We start from the raw sequence: 23,902 nt of genomic DNA on the forward strand, positions 1-23,902 counted from the left end.
TACCCCAAGCAAAAAATTAATTGTATTTATATGTTAACCTTGAATTTCAATATGCATAGGTCATGGAAGAGAAAGCCAGGGGGGTGCCTCTCAACATTTTGTAGTGCCATACACACTCCATACACACTTGGCACACATAGACACCGACACACTCACACAGAAACACACTAATGTTCAATTGATGAAGATGGTGCATATTTGCACATTTTGTTTAGTTTTATTATAATGTTAAAATGAAAGTGTAACACACACACACACACACACACACAAACACACATCCCAATTATGTTAAAAAAAACATCAAAAATAATTTAAGTAATGAATAAAAAGTTTTCAATATGTTAAGTATTTGTCATAATCCTTATTTCATAATGTTACATTTCACCTCAGGGTATGTTACAACTAACCTGGACTATGGAGTCAATTGTAACATTTCACTGCTTGTGTTTGAGACTAAACCATGCATTTTCTGTTTGTGTTGCAGAGATAATTCGTACACCATTTAATAGCAGACACATGTCACTAGTTTGCATCACAAATTTGAATGCAGTGGTTTAAAAGAGCTCCAAGCTACAGACAGAAATGTCAAAAATGTTACAACCATCCCCGGTCTCCCCTAATGTGCTTTTTTATTTAGGTTGAAATCTAGTGGCAACAATGGTTGTGACATTACACTTATTACATTATTTAGTGATATTTCATTTGGGGATAGTAGCACTGTAATCCTTTACGGGACCACTCCCATTTGCTTTGAAATCATATCATAAAGATCAATTAAAATGTGTGTTGTGTGGCCTGGCCATAAGGGGTTAAGTGACATTGACCCATGTTCATCGTACCAGTTTATTATACAGTCTGGTTTCAACATGCCATCCCTTGATCACCAATAATTTTCCTTATTTTTTTCTTCAGGATAAAATTCTCAAAGACCAATAGCTTTCCTGCTTCTGGTGTATACATTATATATATAGGATCCCCCTGGGCGTCAGGTGGTTTACCCACCATCATCTCAGCCAGAGTCCGGATCTCCCTGCCAAGCATGAGAAGGGTGGGTGAGCAGGAGGTGGAGTCCTGTGCAGCAGACCGGTACACCATTAGCACAAGGGGCACATGGGTATCCCAGTCCCATTGGTGTTTAGCTGTCACAATGGCCAGCTGCTGTGCTAGTGTGCAGTTAAATTTCTCGACCAGGCCATTGCTCTGAGGGTGGAGGGGTGTGGTGCAGGTCTTGTGGGAGCCCAGTTTTTCACACATGGCTGCAAACACACAGGACTCAAAGTTCTTGCCCCCAGTATGAATGACTTCGGGCACTCCAAATCTGCTGAACATTCCCTCCACCAGCGCATCCACTATGGTCTCTGCTTCCTGGTCCAGCAGGCAGTATGCCTCAGGCCACTCAGTGAAATAGTCCATGGCAGTGAGGATGTAGCAGTTACCTTGCTCTGTGTGTGGAAACAGACTGAGGGCATCAATCCCCACTCTCTCCATCGGGCACCCCACTAGAAACTGTTGGAGCGGGGCATGAGATCTGTCTGTGGGCCCCTTACGGGCCTTGCAGCTATCACAGCGGCGGCAATTGTCCTCCACGTCTCGTTTGTGCTGGCCCCAGTAGAATCCCTGATGGAGGCAGCAGAGCATTTTGCCGACCCCGAAGTGACCAGATCCTGGGGCTCCATGTACCGCCTGGAGCACCACCTCCCTCAGGGCCCTTGGCACCACCACCTGCCAAAGTGTCTCTCATGTAGCTGGTTCTTTCCACCCCTTCTGCAGCACCCTGTCGCACAGGCGCAAGGCTTCAAACATTGACCAGAGTCCTTTTGTGGCTCGAGAGCACATTCTGACCTCCTCCCATGAGGGTCGGAACTGTGTTGCCAGTCACCTGAGCACTGGTTTGATGTCGACGTCCTCCTCCTGTTTGTGCCTCCACTCAGCTGCACCCACAGCTATTAGTTCATGCTCAGCCAGCTGCCCCTCTGACCCCATCTAAAATACAGCTTAATTACAATATTAAGTTGACCAAATGCAGAAGTGTTCAGCTATTTGTTCAGTTAGTTTATCTGCTTTTTTCTTTTTCTGCGTCAAAGTCACTGGAGCTTTGTGCCTGCTCTGGTGCCTACCGGTGTGTATCTCTCACTTGAGCTCAGCATCACTTTCCTGGAGGTACGTTTGTAGCAGCTAATAATGTAATAACTACTGTTAATGTAATAACTGGCATAACGTACTCAGGCTTGAGGTACCGAACTAGCTCTTTCAATCCCTTGCCCTCTACCACACTGATAGGCAGCATATTGGTCTCAATCATTCGGCACACAAACTGAGTGATGGCCTCTGACTGGCGCGCCCCTTGGCTAGCAGCCTTGTTCTTAATGTGGTGCAGCATAATGCTAATACACTATTCACCCAAATATAAGCTGGCCCTGACGCCTAGGACACACTGGATGCGTGAGCAGCGCGTGTGCCTCATGGAACGTCTTGCTTTTCATTTCGGCACCCATGTTAACAGGTTAGAGCAGCCACAGCTCGCGTGAGACACGCATCTCATGCGAGGCTGCTGCTTCGCGTCATCTAGAGATTCGAGGTCTATTTTCTCCGCGTGACTGCGCGGTTCTCAGCAGAAATAGACAGGGAACACGATAGAAAGATAGGGCTGCCAGTGGCAGAAGCGCCGCAGCAGACACACTGTAAATATGTGCTGTCAGTCAGCCTGGTGAAGACAGGTTAGCCGGCCACTGGTCAGAATCTGCTGCTGACAGTTGGCTGTTACTGTGGAGAGAGATGCTGAATGCAGGTCGGAGTAGGTGTGGATTGAATGGTTAGAACGCACTCACTGACATCTCCCAGTAACGTTTCATTGGTGAAGGCTCGTAGTATAGGGATAAAACTTGGTGGCCACAGGGGGCCACCTACATGGAGTATTTGGTGTCTACATAGTTACTTTTTATGGCCACAGGCCATCAGGCCATGGTTCATGTTGAACCCTGGAAAAGTGTTCCTAATATTCCCTCCTTGCGTATGTTAATGGAGTGGTAAAATATTAGGAACACCATTTAATATAATGCATCCCAGTACACCACCAGTATCCACTACGACCTCAATAATAAACATAAAGTAGATTTATCACATTTCTGACAATGTCAACAAACTGAAAATGTATAGGCTTCATAAATGTAGAATTTATGGCAGAGCTGTTGTATTGGATTGCATTAGATTGCACAGGTTTTCCTAATGAAGTGGCCAGTGAGCGTATGTCAATGTGTGTTGTTTGAGGATGGCTTGGATTAGGGCAATGTGGCAAGAGAATAAAAGGCAAGAAGAAGGGACGGTGCCAGCCAGCTGAGTAGACACAGAAAACATGTTGTTATTCTGGCCAAATGTGTAAATGCAACAAGACATTTGAATGAATGCCGCAAACCATCTGATGGTTGGAGAGAGTTTCCTCTTCTGAAAGTGAAGATGAGATCCGGTAGGTACAGTTGCATGATACATTTATTTTGTAGATTTTAGATCATTAACCTGCCATATCAATGTTATGCATTCATGGGTGCAAGAGCTCCATCTGCAGACGGATTTCCATCAAAACTGAACTTTTTGTTCCATCATAGTCTGTTTATTTTTACTGCTAATGCAAAAAAAAGATTCTTTTATTGATACTTTTGTAATGTTTATGCATTTTAAAAATGGTGCAATTTGCTTAGCCGCACAACCTGGACACCAGTAAAAAAAAGTTGAGTCAAAACATTTTTTCTCACCAGCACCCATGTGCACTGACAATCTTTTTGCTTTGCCACTGTTTGATGTTATTTATGATTTATCGATGACTTCAAAGAATGTGATAACTTTAACTTCACGAGTAGTACAGAAGCTGAAGAAGGTGCACTGGAAGTAAAAAGAAGAAGAAAAACTAAGACATCTGAAGAATGTTTGGCAGGTATTCTGTTTACTTTGCAGTTGTTAATCATTCACTGAGTTATACTCGTGCATTTATTTATTATCTAACCAATTCTTATCTCTTTCAAAAGTAGTTATTCATGCCTATCTTGCTATGGAACACTACTGTTAATGGAATTTCATGAACTCCCTTTTTGCCCTGTTGACAGTGCAACACTTCACTTAAAAGCAACACATCTTAAAATCCATTTAGCATACTTTCATGAATTCTTATGAGTGCACTATGCTACCAAGAGCAAACTATGTCAATTTTGGTGTCACCATGACAACAAGGCCACAATAATTAATAATTATTGCCATCAAATTTTATAAGCATACACACTCCTGTCGTATTAAACTTGTAAACTCTGGTCATTGGATTGCCATGCAGTTTGCAGAGTGAAGTTATGCTTCCCATGAAATAAACCCTGTTGATGTCAGAGAGCCCATGTCATGGTCCATTACAGCTTGTAATTAAAATACTAATGTGAATCTAAAACACTGCTCCCACAACAAGGAATCCTAATACATTTCTCTTTTTACTCACCAGTCAGTCAGTTTTGTTAACTTAATAACAGTTAGCCTAGAACTGCAAACAACATCAATTATGACTCTTTCTATTATGAACTTTTGATCGATGGAGGTTTTATGTTTGTAAAACTTTCCTCGAGCCAAGAAAAGCGATTTAAAAATCCGTGACATCATCATAATGTACAGTCTATGGGCCGAGCGGGAGCTCGCGGCCTGACTAATACTTTAAGAAATAATAATCATAGCATACGATCATTGTTTCAAAAAGATATTACTAGTACCCCTTGTGTTGTATCTTACTGGTCTAGATTTGTCAATAACCTGAATTGGAAATATGTCTGGAATCTTACACATAAATATCTTCTTATTAATAAGATAAGGGAAGTTTCTTTTAAAATCATACATAGATATTATCCTGCAAGTCATTATCTTCTTAAGTTTAAAAAATACATCTGTGTTAACTGTTCATTTTGTGTAATGCATCCAGAAACAATGCAACACCTGTTCTGGCAATATCCCTACACTGTCAAATTCTGGAGAGATGTAACCCAATATATTGTTGATAATATTGACTCTGACTTTTCACTCTACTGGGTGTTGTTTGGTTTCTTCAATAACAATAATAATAATTAAAAAAAAGAATTACATATAATCAATTTGATCAATATCTTGGCAAAATTTCATATTCATAAATCTAAATTTAGCAATTCTAAACCTTTAATGATAATATTTGAAAATGAAACCAAACAATACATTAAAACTATATTTGACTGTAAAAATAAGAAAGCTGCTAAAACCGTTGGTTTATGTACTTTATTTAGTATCTTAATATCTTTATTTAGACCCCCCCCCCTTTAAAAAATGATCACATTGCAAATGCAAGCTTGCCATCGTCTTCCACTTCATCCAGGCGATCAAGCTCAAGATCACAGGGTTGGCATTCCTCTTCCTCATCACCACAGACTACCCTTGGTGGAACAACTTTCTTTCTGTGTCACTATGCAGTGCTGTGTATTTGTTTACACATCTGGTCGGTGAAGCTGTTGCTTAGTGATACTGGAACAAAGTAGTTCCACCAGTTAGCAAACTAGAGGACTGGAAAAGAGCTTGATAATGAATCCCAAACAAAGTGTGGTGTTGTGCATCCTTCAAAATATTTTTTCACTTTGGGTTGTTGCTCCAAGTCGTTATTGTTTGCAAATCTATATTTACTTCATTTTGGAAAAGAACACTGCCACTTGTTCTTGCCATAGGGAAGGTGATGATGGGTCAGACTTGGAGGATCTATGAAACTTGCACCTACCTGCAATGGTAATTTGCATTAGAGAAATTATTTGTCTAAAAATCAGTACTAAATTTAGCTTAAGTCTTTACTCCGATTTTTGTAGACCCCTTGCAAATTCAGGGGCCCAACTCAGAAAAGCAGACCAGACCACCTTCCCATGGAGGTCTGTCTCACCAAACAAAACAAAGCAGAAGATCAAGATCACTTGTTGGTCATCAATCTATGCAAGGGGCCAGCTTCAGACAACAAACTCCATTAACACATGGAAAACGCTCCCCGTACCTAATGCCAGAAGTAAGTAAGTATATAATATATAAAAATTATATACAGTACTGTGCAAAAGTTTTAGGCACTAAAAGTAAAGTGAGAATGTTTACAAAAATATTGCTATAAATTGTTTTAATTTATCAATTAACTTCTTACAAAGTTGAGTAAACAGCAGAAACCTAAATGAAATCAATATTTGCTGTGAGCAGCTTTGCTTTTAAAACAGCAGCAGTTCTCCACGGTATACTTTAACACAGACTTTCATGGTAACTTGCAGGTAGGTTGTTGTAACCATCCTGGAGAAAGAATGTTCTTCTGTGGATTTATTATTTAGGCCATCTCAGGTGCTTCTTCATGTAATCCCTCATCATTCTTCTTGTTGCTGAAAATAGTTCTTTATGACTAGCAAAGGTTTATCCTTTGGACCTGGTCTTCAGCTGTTAGTATACCAACTTGACTGCACCTCTGCCATTACCAAGGTGTTATGAATAGTCCTGTCATATCATTGAGCTGCTTGCAGAGGCTTTTAAGACAATGCAGCAGACGCCAACCTCCTAGTGTTCACCAGTGTGCACAGGATGTGCTTGACACTAATGTAAGGACACCCTCTAGCTGTGATTGTTTGATTTGAAACAAATGATTATTGCCAATTAAATCAGGAGCAGACAAAGAGAATGACTTTGTTAATATTATATTGAATACCCTTTGATACAAATTGATTTTTTTTTTTTTGTTATCCAAAAATGACAGCTCTGTGGGATCAAACTAAATATCTGTCCCAGGATCATACAAATTAATAAGTGCTTTTTATTCGGCCACATTTATGTTAGCAGCTACATGATCCCATAGGTATCCAAGAATTGAGTTAAGCTAAAGGGATTTGCATTTTTATGAGCTTTGTGCAAGTTAAGTCCAGTAGTCTGAGACTAAACCCTCTGATATGGATTAAAGAACAATAACATCTATATTATAGTACATGATTCTAGTTGCCTGTAGGTTGGGCCAAAGGGTTAGGGTTAGGGTTAGGGCTTGGGGCTTGGGGCTTGTTATGTTAGTGGTAAGATATGCCTTGATAATATTTCAAATTATGATAATCATTTGTTTCAGTGCATTAGAATTTCAGAGAAAAGTCATGGAAATACTCGTGAAAATCTGTGAGGATGTCCGCGCCATGAAGAAACATCCTGGGAATGCTGAAAGGTACGAAGACTCAAAGATTCCTGCACAGGGTTCAACAGTTGAGGCACTAAACCTCCTTGACAAATCCCTTGACTCCCTGGATGAAAAGCAGACACTGGTGAGATCATACCTGTAGTAGGAATGTGAATCTCCATCACTGGGGCTGATGCGATACGCATCTTAATGCATTGCCAACAATTCATACATTAAAGATACATATGAAGCAACTACCAATGTGATACGATATGATTCACCCCTATTGTGATGCAGTGCAATTTGACATGATTTGATTCAACACAATGTGATTCAACATGATATGATTCGATTCAATGCAATAGAATGATGCTATGCAATTCAATATGGTACAGTTTGATTTTATTTCAAGCATACGGAAAATTATAAATCAACTAAAAATTTCCATTTTTACTTTACCTATTTGTTTCTCTAGTAGTGCAACTCAGTAAGCATCTTATTTATGCTGTTTCTTTTACAAGTCCTTTGTAGTGTAGTGTTTTCTGTCTTCAGTTTACATGCATATGCTGCATGAACCAATAGAGCATGAGTTTAACCCAGAACGTTTTGGCATCACACTACTTAGCTGTAGCATGCTAGCGCACTTGAGAAATCAATATTAATATCAAATGTCTAAATAATAAAAGCATAGGGTCCCTACTAATAATTATATCTAAATAAATCTGATTTTACCGATGCAGATGTTAGAAAGGATTCATCGCAAGTCATCCAAAATTGTATCCAGAACACACCTTTTTTAATTGTGGCACTTGCATTGTGAATGCTTATGCCAGTGCACCGATGTGAATCTCTCCATCCCTAACCTGTAGTCATAGCAACATAATGCAATTTTTCTCTAATGTGCAGTATTTCAATCCCAGTGTGACTTGCAACAGTCATGGGTATATACTGAACACTTTTTTTTTTTTTTTTGGTTAAACAGAAATATTGTTCGTCTAATTTCAGATTAATGGCTTGTCCAAGGTGGGAGGAGTCCACTTGAAGGACAACGTGAAGAGAATGATCAAAAAGTAAGTTTTTTGTTTTTTTTTTATCTCAGTGTCAATCAATAGAATGGGAATTGAGTAGAATTGACATTGTATAGCGGACTCAGTGGTTGCCACTGGGCCCACTGGCAGCCTTCTTCTGGGAACTGATGGAGTACCTTCATTGACATTTCCACTGTGACAAAACAGGCATCTTGCTTGGGATCTTCATCAGCTTATGTCATAAAACTATTATTGCCTTTTTTTTTATTAATTAGACTTTAAAGTATAGTTTGGGTTTTTTAGACATGGGGTTGTATGAGTAACTTCTGGATAGATGTTATCTGGTGTAGATCACAGACAGCGAGCGCTCTGTTTAGAGAGCAGCAGTCCCTGGCAGTGGAGCCAAGCAGCAGCACAAGCGACACGCTGTTCATAATACAAGTAAATGATTGTGACATATAAATCCTTTCCCTTTCGTATCCACAGGTTGAATACAAATTAGGTCATGGCGAATTTCAACATGAAGGGGGGAGGGGGCAAGCTTGCCTTCCCAAAGCTCTGTCTCTTCACTGTTGTCACAGGTAAAAAACATATATCCTCAGTGTTGATAGTGTCACCAGTAACCATGTAGCACAGTGAACAACCTGTGAGCAACCTGGCCGCTACCTGCAAGAAATGTCAGATTTTCAGTGCACTGTTTTTCATTGTTTTTTAGTGTAAAAATGCTGGATGGATGTCTTTTACATTCTTTTATGTCTTTAAAACAGAGAGCTGCTGGCATTCACATTTTGACAAGTTTACATTATTAATTTCTAGTTGATATTGTGGGTGTAAGTGATGTGCTATTGTGTGTAGCTTTGTATTTTGTATAATGTGTTCTGTGTTTTTAATTATAAGGGACTGCAGATGAAAATTGGCTTGAAGCTAAATCTGGTACAGTGCATCATTTATATTAAAAACAGTACACTGTCCCGATGAATAGATACAATTGACATTTTTCTGCCAGAATGTAGCCAGCTGCTAACTGTTTGTGAACAGCATTCAAAGTTGAAATCTCTTAAACTTTTGAGGAGTCACAGCATGTACATGCAAGAATGTGTTAAATGTACATGTCTGCAACTTAATGTTTTTACTGTTTAGCAGCCTATCTTATCCTATATTCCCTGTAGATTTACAGTTTCAAATATTTCTTGCAGAGAGTGTCCAGAGGACGACAGAGGAAACGGAGGCAAACATTGCAGCAGTTGTTGTCTTCTGCTTGAGGTATGCCCCAGACAGAGTTGGCGGAGGTGGCAGAAAAAAATTTAACTGTAAAAATGTGTTATCTGGTTTCATAACTGAGGTTTGAGTTCCTGCCAGTTTTGTTAAATTTGTGAATTTAATTTGTTTTCTTTCATTTTAAAAAGTCTGTGAATTCATCATTCAGGGTTTGTGAACCCACTTCTTTAAAAAAAAAAAAAGGAAGCAGGGTCTTCAAAAATGCTCCAATAAAAGGTTATTTTGATAAAAATAAAGCCACCAAAAATTTCACTTTCATTGAGATTTTAAAGTTTAATTTTTATTATTTAATTAAAATTAATACTTTTGGGTCTGTCTGACATTGGATCTTGATATCTGTCCAACCCTGATATGACATCCATGTTTCTCAGTATGTTGATTTTTCATTTACAACAAAAATGTGGCTCTGTTAAAAGTTTGATGTCATGCCACCAACAACATCCATACTAACCAAATTTCAACATCTTTCTTTTAACGGGTAATGTTGGGTTTTTATAGATATTCAACCAAAATTCAATGTCTGTCCAACAGTAGAGGTTGATGTCAAACCAAGGTTGGGTTTTGACGTCAACCTGATTTTCATTTTCATCTAAAATTCAACATCTGTCCAATGTCTCTGTGACGTTTAATTGATGTCCTGTGCCAGCTGGGAGGAGACAGAACACACAAAGATTTGCATCAGTTCATCTCAGCGAACAACAAGTAAACCTAATCTTTTATAGTTGAAGAAGGAACAAAGAAATTATCTGTGATTGGTCAAATCATACAAACTTATGGATTACAGCCAATGGCAAACAGCCACAAGATACATTTACATTCACATGTATGTTAACTAGGAGCCACATCACCTATAGACACAAATCAAGGAAGAGCCTCAATCCATGTATGGCCTTCAACCCCTCAACATTGCCTGTTTACTCTAAGACACAGAATAGTACCTTATTTGGGCCTAAGCCAGGATGTGAGGAGAGGAGTGTGGGCCTCCTAAGGCACATTCCTTCTCTCAAGAACATGCACACATTAGCAAAGGAGAAAAGTAATGATCATCCTAACACATCTCTGCACATCAAAATGATAAGACAATCCTTTGGTCTTTCTTTACTTTTACACTTACTTTTCTGAAAAGTTGATCTATATCATCCTCATGGGAGCGGTGATTGAACACCTCAAGAATGTACTGGATAAGAAAAGCCCCCTCTTATGTTTCTCTGTATGAGACAGTATCTGCAGGAGTACATAAACAGAAAATACATTTAGTTTTTGTTACTATTCTTGTCTGGTATCAGTGCAGATAATTAATGTTTATCTTCCTGAGCTTTAGGATCACAAGGGCCTCGTCACCAAGACATTAGCAGACTTATACAAGGCTGTATTATTATACAGAAAATAAAGCTAGAAATTATGTTGATGTTAGGTGTATTTGTGAGAATAGATGGGAATCACCTCCTCTGCAGGCCTGGATGATGATGATCTTGGGTTTGTTCATCAGCGTGTAATTGTTTCACTTTTAAAACATGCTTTTCTCTACTGCTCTAATAGTAATGCACCTTAAAGGAGCTTATCTGCTATGTGTGTTTTGTGTGTGTCATAATTTACATACCCTCTTGTCACGTGCATGCTTTGTGATCTGTTGTAGAGCTTTGCGTGTTTTTCTAAGAACACAAAGCTGCAGATAAGTGGTGGTGATAACTGATGATGAAAGAATAAAAAGCAGCGCTAAGAAGAAAATAGATTGTTAACAGAAATAAAGCTGTTACAAAGTTCATTTTCAAATGAATGTACGCTAAAAATGAAATATGATAACATTATAAGGAACAAAATTGAATATAAATTAAAGAGAGCATAGTTAAATTATTGCAAATGCGGGGAGAAGGCAGGAAAGGTGCTAGCTTCAAGACTTAAAAAGCAGATGACTAAAAATACCATATCTTGTATTAGATTACCAAATAACTCAACTACCACTGATCCAGATCAAATAAATAAAACCTTTACTAACGTTTATGAAAATCTCTACAAGTCACACAGTGATGATGAACCCGATTCAACGCAGTAATTCTTAAATAATATTTATCTTCCCTGATTATTAGAGGAAGAAAAAATGCATTGGAACAGCCAATAACCATATTTGAAATAAATAAAGCCATTAACTCACTCATTTTCTGAAAATAAATCTCCAGGGCCTGATGGTTATAATCCAGAGTTCTTCCAACACTTTAGTGAGGATCTATCCCCTCTATTTTTGCAGGCTTATCAAGCATCATTTGTGAATGGAAGTTTTCCACCCATGTTTAATTATTCCCACATAACTTTAAGTCATAAAAAAGATAAAGACCCTTTAATCTGTAACAACTGTAATCCAGTATCATTAGCAAATTTAGATAAAATCCTGGCCAAAATTCTTGGAGCAAGATTAGTTCATGTAATCAGAATGATGATACATACTGACCAAACTGGATTCATGAAAAATTAACATTCATCTGATAATTTAAGGAAACTATTCAGTCATTCAATGCGCAAAAAAGGCTCCCTCATCCAGTAGCACTGTGTACTTTAGATGCTGAAAAGGCCTTTGATTGAATTGAATGGTCCTTTATGTTTAGTACCCTGCAGAAATATGGGTTTGGTAACAATTTTATGCAGTGGATTAGGATGATCTACTCAAAGCCCACAGCTTCAATAGGAACTAACAATGTAATTTCAGAAAATTTCATTTTACATCAAGGAACAAAACAAGGATGTCCAGCTTCAGGACTTTTATTTAATCTAATCATTGAACCGTTAGCTGAGAAAATAAGATCTGAAAAGAATATTAAAGGCATAAAAATTGGAAGTCAAATATATCAAACATCACTGTATTGTGATGACCTCATTCTCTACCTAACAGATGTGGACTCCTAACTTTGTATATCAATCAGATTAATTGAATATGGCTCACTCCCAGGATACAAAGTAAACTGTATATTAATAAAGAAATAACATATTTAGGATTAAGAATTACAACAAATAGCTATCAAACACAAGATATAAATCTCACACAAACATTTAATAAAACAAAATCAAATATAGATCGATGGTCAAATCTTCCCATATCTCTGTGGGGTTGAGTGAACATAATAAAGGTGAACATTCTTCCTAATGTCAATTACACTCTGAGGATGTTAGCTGTCACAATACAAAAAACCTGGTTTGAACATTTGCATAAAACAATCTCAACCTTTATTTGGCAAGATGTTCATACTTAAGGATGTCTATAGATCATACAGAAAAGGTGGAATACAGCAACCCAACTTCTTTCACTTTTACATATCCTTTGATTGTCAGTAAGTTAGTGACTTTGATCCTTCTGTAAGCAAAGATTGGAAATACATAGAAGAAAATATGTTTCGAAGCTTAAACATTGACACAAAATGTCCATAATTTATGAAAATATTTCCAAAGGAAGTAATGCAAAGCCCAATCAAAGCGCCATTTAACATCCTGAAATCACATACAAAGATCATTGAATAAAACACAGATACTTCAATAACTCAACCGTGGCAAGATCAAATATAACAGTAAACAAAAAGGTTATAAGATGGAATAAATGGAAAGATATTGGAATAACTAAACTTTATCACATATTTTCTAACAACTGTTTTAAAACTTTTAATGAATTATTCAAGGAACCTAGTATCCCAAAAACGGAATACTTAAATCACATCACTCTATGGCATACTATTAAAAAGAATATTCCCACAGACAAATTGAACACTGACACACTCAAATTTGAAAATATACTTTTTAACCACAGCTTGTCCAATATTAAATGAAAGTGCCAATGATCAATTCTTCAAAAGAAAGTCAACTTGAATAAACAACCTGTTGAATCAAGGAATACAAACTGATAAAACTCTGCAATTCAGATATATAAAAATATAGAATGCATAGTTTATCTATTCACAAAGTAGCACCTCAGAAAGCATTGCAAGAATAACTGAATGAATAAATGAATTTGAATGAATGAAACATGGTTACAAAGTCTGTGTTGGATCCTGTCTCAGAGGCCTGGAAAGAGGTAGAAGCGCTTTGGGAGAGTGCATCTGTCTTTGGTAGGCATCTGCTTTTTGGTCGCAGAGGGGAAGTCCTCTTCAAAGCGTTGCATGACCTGTGAGGTTGAAACAAACAGTGTATGACATTAAACAAGGCAAATAAAACAAGAACATCATTACTGCTTGCTCTTTGGTCTTGTTGCCTCACAGCTGATATTACTTTCCGCTAGATAGATCGTATCCTATTATATACAAAAATTTTACACCCAGAAGAGAGTTTACACTTGCAAAACTTACTTTTCTGAAAAGTTCCTCAATGTCCTCCTTATGCGCAAAGGTGTTCAGTACCTCAAAAATAAACTTGATGAGAAAAGATCCATGGTCTCTATTTCTATATGAGACAGTATCTGCAGGAAAAACATACAGACAGTTTTTATTACATAAGGTAACTACTCTTAGCTGTTATCAATGCTGATTATTGATGTTTATGTTCCTGAGCTTTAAAATAAGATCTGATAACATTTCAGACAGACTCACCAGGGGTGCAAGAAAGAAAACGTATGAAGTCTTTTTCTTTGTGTGCATGTCGCAAAGCATCCTCCTCGATGTCTTCTACACCAGCAGACAGGGATAGATCTGGCTGTTGCACATCATCACAAACCACAGCTGCTTCTGCACTATCACTTACAAGCACAGCTCCATCTTTTCCTGCAATACATGTGACATACTTTAAATACAGATCACAAGGGCCTTGTCACTTAAAGCAACAACCAAGACATTAGCAGACTTATACAAAGCTATATTATTATACAAAAAATAAAGCTATTAAATGTAGGTCCTAAAAAAAAACATGTTGATGTTTGGTGTATCTGTGAGAACAGATGAGAATCACCTCCTCTGCAGGCCTGGATGATGATGATCTTGGGTTTGTTCAGCAGCGCTGGACATTTCTGTGTGTCCAAGTATTTGCAAATGTTATCAATGGGGAATTCGTCTGGTTCCTCGTCTTTATGGTTGACACCGAGGACAGCTCCCAGTTTCCCGTGAGACATGATAATCACAAACACGCTGTCTGTCTCTTTGAGTTTTGGATGTTTGGAGAACTTAATTACAGCATCATCAATCTCCTGCGAGAACACATAAAAATCAGATGCCAGTTACTGTATCGCTCAATCAACCAGACAAAATAATACTTTTAATTTACACTAACATGAGAAAATGTGTGTTTTTTTTTTAATCAAAAGTACCTTTCCAGTGAGGTTTGTGTGTTTCACCACCTCGTATCTCAGCGCTTTAAGTTGTTTCTCCATGTTCTGCTCGTCTTTCTCTGCTCCATTTCTATTTAACTTCTCATCAGTAAACTTTATGTTAGTGATTAGCAGGGCGACGCGACTCATAATGGAATTTTTGGTCACAGGGTAAATCTGAAAAATGGAAATTTAAAGTCACACAAAGTGACACAAAAATGTATTATGATAATTTACAGGAAAAATGTAATGTACATAGTAGACTTTAATTTTGAAAATTAAGTTCAAAGAAAACCATTTTATTTCTTGATAAATGATGCACAAGAAACCGACTTGGTTAATTTTGCATCAGAACTGCATTTTTCCATAATGTTTCCACTACTGGCAAATCACTGAAGGTAAATCTGTCAGTTAAGACCATGTGACATATTTGATAATGCTTTAATGAATGACTAACACTTTTATCATTCTGTTTTTCCCTCCAGAATGCTTCGGTTGTTGGGATGAGTGTCGGTGACCAGTCCTGCACCGTCTGGGGCTCTGCAGCTGTGAAGGGCAAAACACAACATCAATGTTCAAAATGAAGTTCTTCTACTTGTGTACTACACCTAGGAAATATGTCAGCTCACCTAGTTGAGCAGGTTGACCAGAAGACAGACCCAGGGTTTTGTGAAGTGCACGATCTCTGTGTTGAAGCTGAGCAATCATCTTCCTGCTGGCTTCATCTCCTTTCTTCCTCACTAAGTCAATGAGGCAGCGTGCCTGGTCTGCTCTGGATGAGTTCTCCTCAAGTACTGAGTCTTTCTCCCCGTCATTCATGAAACTATCCTCTAAAAGGTCATCCAGGAGCTGCTTAATAACTTCTTTGCTCACCTTCTCCACAAATTTACCCCTCACCTTGAGAAGCTCCTTGTCTAAGAGAAGGAATATAAAGCAAAAAAAAAAAAAAATTACACATTTCAAATTTTTGTCTGAGGTGGTTTCAAAGAAGGTGCTAATACTGAATCAGATATAACATTAGAAATATAATATCATGCTAATTTTTTTTTTTTATTTAGGGATTGTGGTCAGGTGAAGCCATTTATTTTTACATAATTCTGTGTGCCCTTTTTAAATCACAATGATAACTGAAATCACCCAAATGGCTCTGATCAAAAGTTTACATACCCTTGAATGTTTGACCTGATAATACACACACAAACTGACACACACAGGTTTAAATAGCTTCCACACGTGTGACTTGTTTGATTGTAATTAGTGTCCTTGTATAAATAGTCAATGAGTTTTCTTGAGAGTTGAACTTTATAAATTAGGAAGAGGATATAAAAAGATATCCAAAGATATGAAAATGCCAATCAGTAGTGTTCAAGCTCTGATAAAGAAGTGAAAAATTAGGTGTTCTGCTGATACCAAGCCACGGTCAGTTAGACCAACAAAGATTTCAGCCACAAATGGCAGGAAAATTGTTCGAGTTGCAAAGAAAAACGCACATGCAACTTCAGTTGAAATACAGACTTCTGTAAAAAAAACGTGGTGAGGCTGTTTCGAGATGCACAATAAGGACGTATTTGAACAAAAATGGGCTGCACGAGTTGCCAGAGTGATGAGTCCAAAATTTAACTTTATGGTCACAACCATAAACACTATGAATGGTACACATCTTACAAAGTCTGCCAGGGTATGTAAACCTATTACCACAACTGTGTACATACTGTATACACAAATATGCATTAGACCTATATTGCACATAAGTGATAAATCGGTGAATTAGTGTATTGCACATAAGTGGTATGTGAATATATGTGGATATATGAGTGCTGCATTACTGAGCCCCTATATACTTTATGTATATATGTGTTTTCAAACACACTGTAATAAACTATGAGTACTTCCTTTTCGTATTGCGAGAAGGGGTTTGGCGGTGGTTTGTGCCCTTCCTCCTCACACAGTGTGGAAAAGAAGCGTCCAAAGAATTTCACATCATAAATCATTAGACTATAAGTGATATCTATTCATGTCCGCCCTTCTTTCATAAGAAATTCTTTAATAAAAACTTTACAGGCTGACCTGCGCTCTTTGGACATTTCAGCTCCATAAACTCGTGTTTAATGTTTGCCACCTTTCTCTGAACAAACACTTGAAATGACAACCGTGAGGCGGATATGAATATAACAGATAACATATCACAGTTGTCATTTCAACAGATCTTTCTCTTATACACTGAGCTGTTCATCGAAATTTCGAAAAACAAAAAGGTAGCATCATATTATTTTTTTTCTTTTTGCAACCAAACAAAACGGGGCGGGCATAAACGATCAGCAAAGTGAAACTAATAGTCTAGGTGGCACATACAACAAAATTCAGGCTCATCAAGACTTTTCTTTGACAGACATTCGTTGTAAAACTGAGAAAGTTTAAGAAATATTATCTCCAACCCCTATCCTCCTCACCGCCTCCATAACACACAGTAAACACACGATAAATACAGTTTATGCAGGTTTTTGTCTAATCGATTTCGCATTGCCGCCAACTTTCAAGTCATGTTACTTGCAAAGTGCATTTAGGCCGAGAACTCTTACCTGCCATGGCTCAAGTCTTGGATCACTGGATTATTTAAATTGAGGTCTGCAAAGTGCACATGAAAACTCTCCAGCTCCCTGTAGACTGATAGGTGTGTGATAGGCACTGGGTGTATATGGTAGCCTGTGTTTCCTGTTTTACGTCAAGTAACGTGACCTACTTAAAGTAATCAGTACAACAGGCTACTATTAAAGGTTTTATTAATGAAAATGACATATGTGTGGCTGAAGAAAAGAAGAGAACAATTTTTCCAAATGATGAAGCGTATACTGGACATTTTGGTGTTAGCTGATCTTAAACACGTTTTAAAATATTGAGACCCTGACATAAATCCCATGCTTAATCATTATTAATCATTAAACCAGAGGCTTTAGATAAAATCTCATAGGTTGTGAAAGGCAACCTTTGCCTGGAAATGGAAAATTACTTCCTCTAACTTTTACACAGCAAAAAACATGACACTCCCAACAGGAATGTTGAGAGTTTCACAGTGAAACTGAAATAACTGAAAAATACTGTATTTGCCAATAAGTACACACGTTTGTTTTTTTCCCATTGAAGCTAGATGAATGAAGCCTGATGAACCCAATCAGTTAAACAAACTCCAAGCATGCCTTAACGACATAAAGACCTGGATGACCTGCAATTTTCTACTACTAAATTCAGATAAAACTGAAGTTATTGTGCTTGGCCCTAAACACCTTAGAAACACATTATCTAATGATAAAGCTACTCTGGATGGCATTACCCTGGCCTCCAGCTCCACCGTAAGGAATCTGGGAGTTATCTTTGATCAAGGACTGCCTTTTTTTCACTTACGTAATATCACAAAAATCAGGCACATCCTGTTCCTAAAAGATGCAGAAAAACTAGTTCACGCATTTGTTACTTCTAGGCTGGATTATTGCAATTCCTTATTATCAGGCTGCCCTAACAAGTCTCTAAAGACTCTCCAGCTGGTCCAGAATGCAGCTGCACGTGTATTGACTAAAACTAGAAAAAGAGACCACATTTCTCCCATTTTAGCTTCACTACATTGGCCTCCTGTAAAATCTAGAATAGAATTTAAAATCCTTCTCCTAACTTACAAAGCCCTTAATGGTCAGGCACCATCATATCTTGAAGAGCTCATAATACCGTATTATCCCACTAGAACACTGCGCTCCCAGTATGCAGGCTTACTGGTGGTCCCTACAGTCTTTAAAAGTAGAATGGGAGGCAGAGCCTTCAGCTATCAGGCTCCTCTTCTATGGAACCATCTACCGGATTCAGTCCGGGGCGCAGACACCCTCTCTAGGTTTAAGAGTAGGCTTAAAACTTTACTTTTTGATAAAGCTTATAGTTAGGGCCGACCAGGCTCGCCTTGGATCAGCCCTTAGTTATGCTGCTATAGGCCTAGACTGCTGGGGGACTTCCCATGATGCACTGAGCTCCTCTCTCCTCCTCCTCCTCTCCATCTGTATGCATTCATGTAACATCAATGCATGTCAATAACTTTGCTTCTTCCCCGGAGTTTTTTGTGCTTTCTCATCTCACAGGAAAACCTGAGTCCCGGGCCGAACCTTCGCGGTCCTTCACAGTCCTGATGGCATCCTTCCCTGGCTATTGCTGCTTGTGCTTATTGTTGTTGTTGTGATTGTTTTTCTTCTGTCCCCCCTCCCCCTTTCCCTCTCTCTTTCTCTCTCTCAACCCAACCGGTCAAAGCAGATGGCCGCCCACCAAGAGCCGGGGTCTGCTTGAGGTTTCTACCCGTTAAAGGGGAGTTTTTCCTTACCGCTGTCGCCAAGTGCTTGCTCATGGGGGAATTGTTGGGTCTCTGTAAATTAAAGAGTACGGTCTTGACCTGCTCTATGTGAAAAGTGCCTTGAGATGACTTCTGTTGTGATATGGCGCTATATAAATAAAAATTGATTGATTGATTGATGATGATCTTATTGCAAACAGACTGTATAGTAAATGACAGGAATCATCCATATATGACCATTATGCAAATATAAATACAAATGCATTTGGACTACATTCAGTATAATTAAGGACTCCCTACAAGTGGTTGTAATTAAATCACTTTACTTAATCTTTATAGATATTTCTCCATCTAGCAAAAATAAATCAATATTTTTTCTTTTTGAAACATTTCACGACTGTGAAATTTCATACCCACAAAACATTTTTATATTTCATAACTTGGACTTCTCCCTGGAAAATACAAGGTGAAAAGATCTGCTGCTGGTGAAGAACAAAATGTAGACTTCTGCCGGCCGACAAGGTTTTATTTTCTTTGCAAAGAAAAGGTCATGGTTTTTAAAAAATGAGTAGTGTACAGTACTCAGTGTAACTGAATCTACTAGACTTCTTTGTTACTCTCTGCTCTCTAAAACTAAACAAGATGAAAAGTATCATGATATGTCTCTGAAACCAATCCAACACTTGCTGAAAACATTAGTGTAGTGTACTATATGCATAGAGTTTGTATCCAAGACATCAAGTATGAACATATATCCTATATCTTCATTTTCCCTGTCCACAACACATCAGCAGGATGAATGGCAAGTTCTGCTCCTCCTGAGACACTGTGGATGGAAACAGCAAAACACAAAGTCACTGCAACAGATTACTGTGTATGTATTTAAGATATGTATTTCTCTGTTTCTCTCTGTTCTCGAAGCTACAGTACAATATAGGGTGTCACACTTAAAGGATAGGGCTGGTGATATTCAGTATTATTATTGTTTTCAATAAAATCCCATGAAAAGATGGAAAAACAACAATGAACCTCAATTGTTGTACAAAAACAATAAAAAAACACATGAGTAAGCCCTGCTGCTGCACTGGCTCACATGTTTTTTTCATTACAGTTAACATGGACACTATAGTTTATACCATCCTGCTGCTGTAAATACTCACTAACACACCAAATGTGTAGTAATCCGCAGCTGAAAATAGTCCCCCAACAAATACACTATGTACTCCTGTTTGAGTGACGTTTGCTAAAAATGACAGTGCCCAGCTATTAAAGGAAATTACTGAGCCTTTTGGGAAAATGAAACTATATGTTTGATACCCCTTTTTTTAAGGTTTTGGTCTTCAGTAAGAACTAATCTGCTTGGGGCCGAATGCTACAAACAAGTTAGTACATGTCAGGAAACAGAATGTATTGAGAGACAGACTACAGCGTTGTTGGTTTTGGTCTTTTCATGGGATTTGTTGACAATAAGAGAAATATCAAATAAAGCCAAATTTATTATTTGAACAAAAATAGGATAAATGTATTCAATACAGTTATTGTCACTGTGATTACTGTTCAAAACAATATATTTCTCTATGTACTGTATGTAACATAGCTCTGAACATAACAGTGTCAAGGTACAATATTAATTTGTGACAACACTTGCATAAAAGTAGGGCAAAGGTCTCCCTAGCTCATTAATGTTTAGCAACTCCTGTGAAATATGTCAGCTCACCTGGTTAAACAGGTGGATCAGGGCAGGCCCAGGGTTCTGTGAAGTGCAGGATCTCTGCATTTAAGGTGAACAATCAACTTGCAGCTGGCTTCATCTCCTTTCTTCTTCACCGTGTCAATGAGACAGCGTGCCTTGTCTGCCTTGCTCAAGTTCTCCTCAAGTATTGAGTCTTTCTCCCCATCATTCAAGATACCATCTTCTAAAAGGTCATCCAGGAGCTGCTTAATAAGTTCTTTGTTCGCCCCCTCCACAAATCTAACCCGTACCCTGGCGAGCTGGTCTAGAAAAATAATTATGGAGAAAAAAAACAAAATTTGGTTTCTGAAGGTGGTATAAGATCCTAAAGATGAATATGACAGTAAAATATTTACAAAAGGTGTCTGCAGATCTACATTTGAAACTCAAAATATGATTTGAAATGAATATATGATGTGAAAAATATAAACATATTTCTCAAATGTTTTCCACATGGTTAAGTTAAACTGTAATGGTAGATAATGGGTGAGCGGTGGAAGAAGTACTCAAATCCTTAACTAATGTGCTTAAGTTACAAATACCCTCTTATAAAAAAAATACTCCATTACAAGTAAAAAGTATTGCATTCACAATTTTAGTTCAGAAGTTTCAGAGAGCTATATCATAACCTATGATATATTATTGGATTACTATTAGTGATGCATCAGTATGTAAGCAGCATTTTAACATCATAACGGGTCAAGTTACTTTATGTACTATTGGGTTTTTTAAACTATAATAAAAACGGATCATTGTTTTGTATTAAAATCCTAATCTGCAGATTAACTAGTAATAATAGTTGTGGAATAAATGTATTTTAGTAAAAGATACAATATTTACATCTGAATTGTAGGTGGAGTAGAACTATAATGTTGCATAACAGGGAAATACTCAGTTAAAAGTACCTCAAATTGCACGTAAATCGGATGTACAGTACTTTACACTACTGCAATGAATGTAACCCGTAAAGGTAAAGTGTGTCTGTGTTTTGGGTCATTGTGTGTCTTCCTAGGGTGGTTATGAAACCTATATGACATGTAGTTTTCCTAGAGGCGAAAATTAATGTGTCTATAATAGTATGAATTTATATTTTTTTATATACGGGTTTCTCAATCAGGGGAAATGAGTCAGTGAAACCATTCATTTCATCTAATCTCTTATGTATGGTCATAGTTTTTGCCACCTAATCTTAAAAAAGTTCTTGACCTAAAAGTTCTTGACCTAAAAACATCACAAGTGGCTTTCAAAGTTGTGGGATTCTTATGGCTAAAGCTTGTTTATGCATCTTTATGGAGGAATGCATACCCTGGGCTTTCAGTGTCACTTTTTCTTTCTAAAAGAAAAAAAACACTCGGCTAGTTTAAAATAAGGCGGATGTGAGGAGCAACCGTCTGTCGTGCGTAATGTAATTTGGATACGCCCACGCTGCAGCTCAAAGCTGCACTTAACTTTGCGCAAACTTTACTTGTAACTCTCGACATAGCTCATATTAGCGTCACACAAAGGAAATACTAAAAAACTAGCCTCCTTTGCAGACTCCCTACTTGTAGATCTGACCGCCTGTATCAAACTACCGCCGACTTTATCTTGAGTTATACGCACATACACAATTGCATGAAAAATACATTTAGACCACAAATCATCTTACCCGCCATTGCTCATGAAACTCGTATCACAGAGTCGTGCCGCTTAAAGCCAAACGAGTTTTACTGTAACACCAAAAGTCCTTCCCGCTTGTACTGTAGTGACGTATGCGTAAAGTTTTGGAGATGTCGCGTCATGGATTATTAGTTTCGGGGTGGAGTCATCATGCTTTCCGTGAATCCTTTTACTTCTTCACCATGCCAATGAGACAGGGCTCTCTTTACTTCTGTGTTGTTTTTTCTTGAAGTCTCAGTAGTAAAGAGTCAAGCAGGGTCGAGCACTGTGCTTTTGTGTAATTTTGAGGCTACTTCACTTAAATACATTTCCATTCTCTGCTACATTATGCTTTTATTATTATTTGCCTCCAAAAAGTAGTGGAGTAAAACTTCATTTATACAGCACATTTCATTCGGAAAGATGTAATACAATGTGCTTCACAAAACCATGAAAAACACAACAACAAATGCAATGCTGTACTTTTTACTCCCTGTTTATCTGCATCAGTAGTAAGGATCCAACAATGTAATATGGAAAAAGAAGATAACTCCAGGAGTCATTCTGCTGCATAACCTTTAATATATTAAGTACATTTTTCTCATGATGCTTCTGAACGTCTTTTTTCTTCAGTAGAAATATTGAATGCAGGACTTGTAACACTTGAAATACTTCTTCTGCCACTGCATTTCTTTAACAGCTGCTCTGCAGATTAAGATTTTGGGTGACATACAAAACTCCTCATATATAATATCCATGTGCAATGTGCATTATCAAAGACCACACAAAAAAGGTGGCGAATACATCAAATGTTCACCCATATGTGTCATTCTGGATGTGAAAAATGCATTGTTACAGATTAAATGTTGCAATTAGAATATAAAGTAGTTAAAATAGCTACAGCCACAACATTAAAAATAATGATTACACATTAATGCAATGACTAGTAAAACAAAAATGTAATATCCATAGTAAAATGACAGTATGAAAGGGGGCATTCTCCAAATCTTAGTTACTTTTGATACTTTGAGCACATTTATCTAAAAATACTTGGTTTTTACTTAAGCAAAGGTGCCGAGTACTTCTTCCACTGCTGAGTCTTTCTCCTCATTACTCAAGAACCAGACTGTAAGGTCCATAGATAGGTGTGTGTGTGTGTGTGTGTGTGTGTGTGTGTGTGTGTGTGTGTGTGTATGTGTGAGTGATTGAGAGAGAGAGAGAAATACATAATGTAATATGTGTACAATTTATGACATTAATAAATATATTAATATATTACAGTAGGTGTGTTTACTGAATCTATTTCGGATTGCTACATAAAAGATATTGCTTAATGTAGCCATTCAGAATACCAAAGACAGTTCTTGCATATTAAGTTCAGGCAAAATTGAAAAAATAAAATCATTGTCTGCAATATAAATGCACAATTATGAGATTATCTTCATGATTGAAAGCATGGTTTGTT

At 37.7% G+C, this 23,902-nt stretch overlaps 1 protein-coding gene and 1 long non-coding RNA gene across 7 annotated transcripts; one reads left to right on the forward strand and one right to left on the reverse strand.

Annotated features, from left to right (window-relative positions):
- Positions 1 to 470: 470 nt before the first annotated feature.
- LOC121898237 lies at positions 471 to 15,311 on the forward strand. Of its 3 annotated transcripts, XR_006096389.1 has the most exons (10): positions 471 to 1,086; positions 3,268 to 3,463; positions 3,855 to 3,928; positions 5,712 to 5,769; positions 5,847 to 6,037; positions 7,118 to 7,307; positions 8,168 to 8,232; positions 8,677 to 8,771; positions 9,387 to 9,453; positions 15,229 to 15,311. It is a non-coding gene; the product is annotated as an uncharacterized LOC121898237 (long non-coding RNA). The 3 variants fall into 3 exon arrangements; XR_006096390.1 differs by lacking the exon at positions 5,712 to 5,769; XR_006096391.1 differs by lacking the exons at positions 3,855 to 3,928; positions 5,712 to 5,769.
- LOC121898233 (caspase a-like) lies at positions 12,207 to 22,659 on the reverse strand. Of its 4 annotated transcripts, none has more exons than XM_042413168.1 (8): positions 22,448 to 22,659; positions 15,373 to 15,657; positions 15,201 to 15,289; positions 14,744 to 14,920; positions 14,389 to 14,623; positions 14,034 to 14,204; positions 13,794 to 13,903; positions 12,207 to 13,612 (listed from the first exon to the last, which is right to left on the reverse strand). In XM_042413168.1, exons 1-8 carry the CDS (start codon positions 22,452 to 22,454, stop codon positions 13,505 to 13,507), a joined length of 1,182 nt encoding a protein of 393 aa, XP_042269102.1. In that variant the 5' UTR covers positions 22,455 to 22,659; the 3' UTR covers positions 12,207 to 13,504. The 4 variants fall into 4 exon arrangements, with proteins under 4 accessions (XP_042269102.1, XP_042269101.1, XP_042269100.1 ...); XM_042413167.1 differs by lacking the exon at positions 22,448 to 22,659 and adding an exon at positions 17,323 to 17,892; XM_042413166.1 differs by lacking the exon at positions 22,448 to 22,659 and adding an exon at positions 16,811 to 17,078.
- Positions 22,660 to 23,902: the final 1,243 nt, after the last annotated feature.

Source organism: Thunnus maccoyii, chromosome 6, assembly GCF_910596095.1.
Source record: "Thunnus maccoyii chromosome 6, fThuMac1.1, whole genome shotgun sequence".
NCBI lineage: Eukaryota > Metazoa > Chordata > Actinopteri > Scombriformes > Scombridae > Thunnus > Thunnus maccoyii.

What these genes read in the sequence shown, in the direction of transcription:
- LOC121898233 (XM_042413165.1), bottom strand. Translation starts at nt 16,492, where the DNA reads ATGTGCAATATAGGTCTAATGCATATTTGTGTATACAGTATGTACACA. An exon ending in TGGTCAACCTGCTCAACTAG is followed by an intron (nt 15,290 to 15,372) that starts GTGAGCTGACAT and finishes TGCCCTTCACAG; the next exon opens with CTGCAGAGCCCCAGACGGTG. An exon ending in AAAAACAGAATGATAAAAGT is followed by an intron (nt 14,921 to 15,200) that starts GTTAGTCATTCA and finishes TCCATTTTTCAG; the next exon opens with ATTTACCCTGTGACCAAAAA.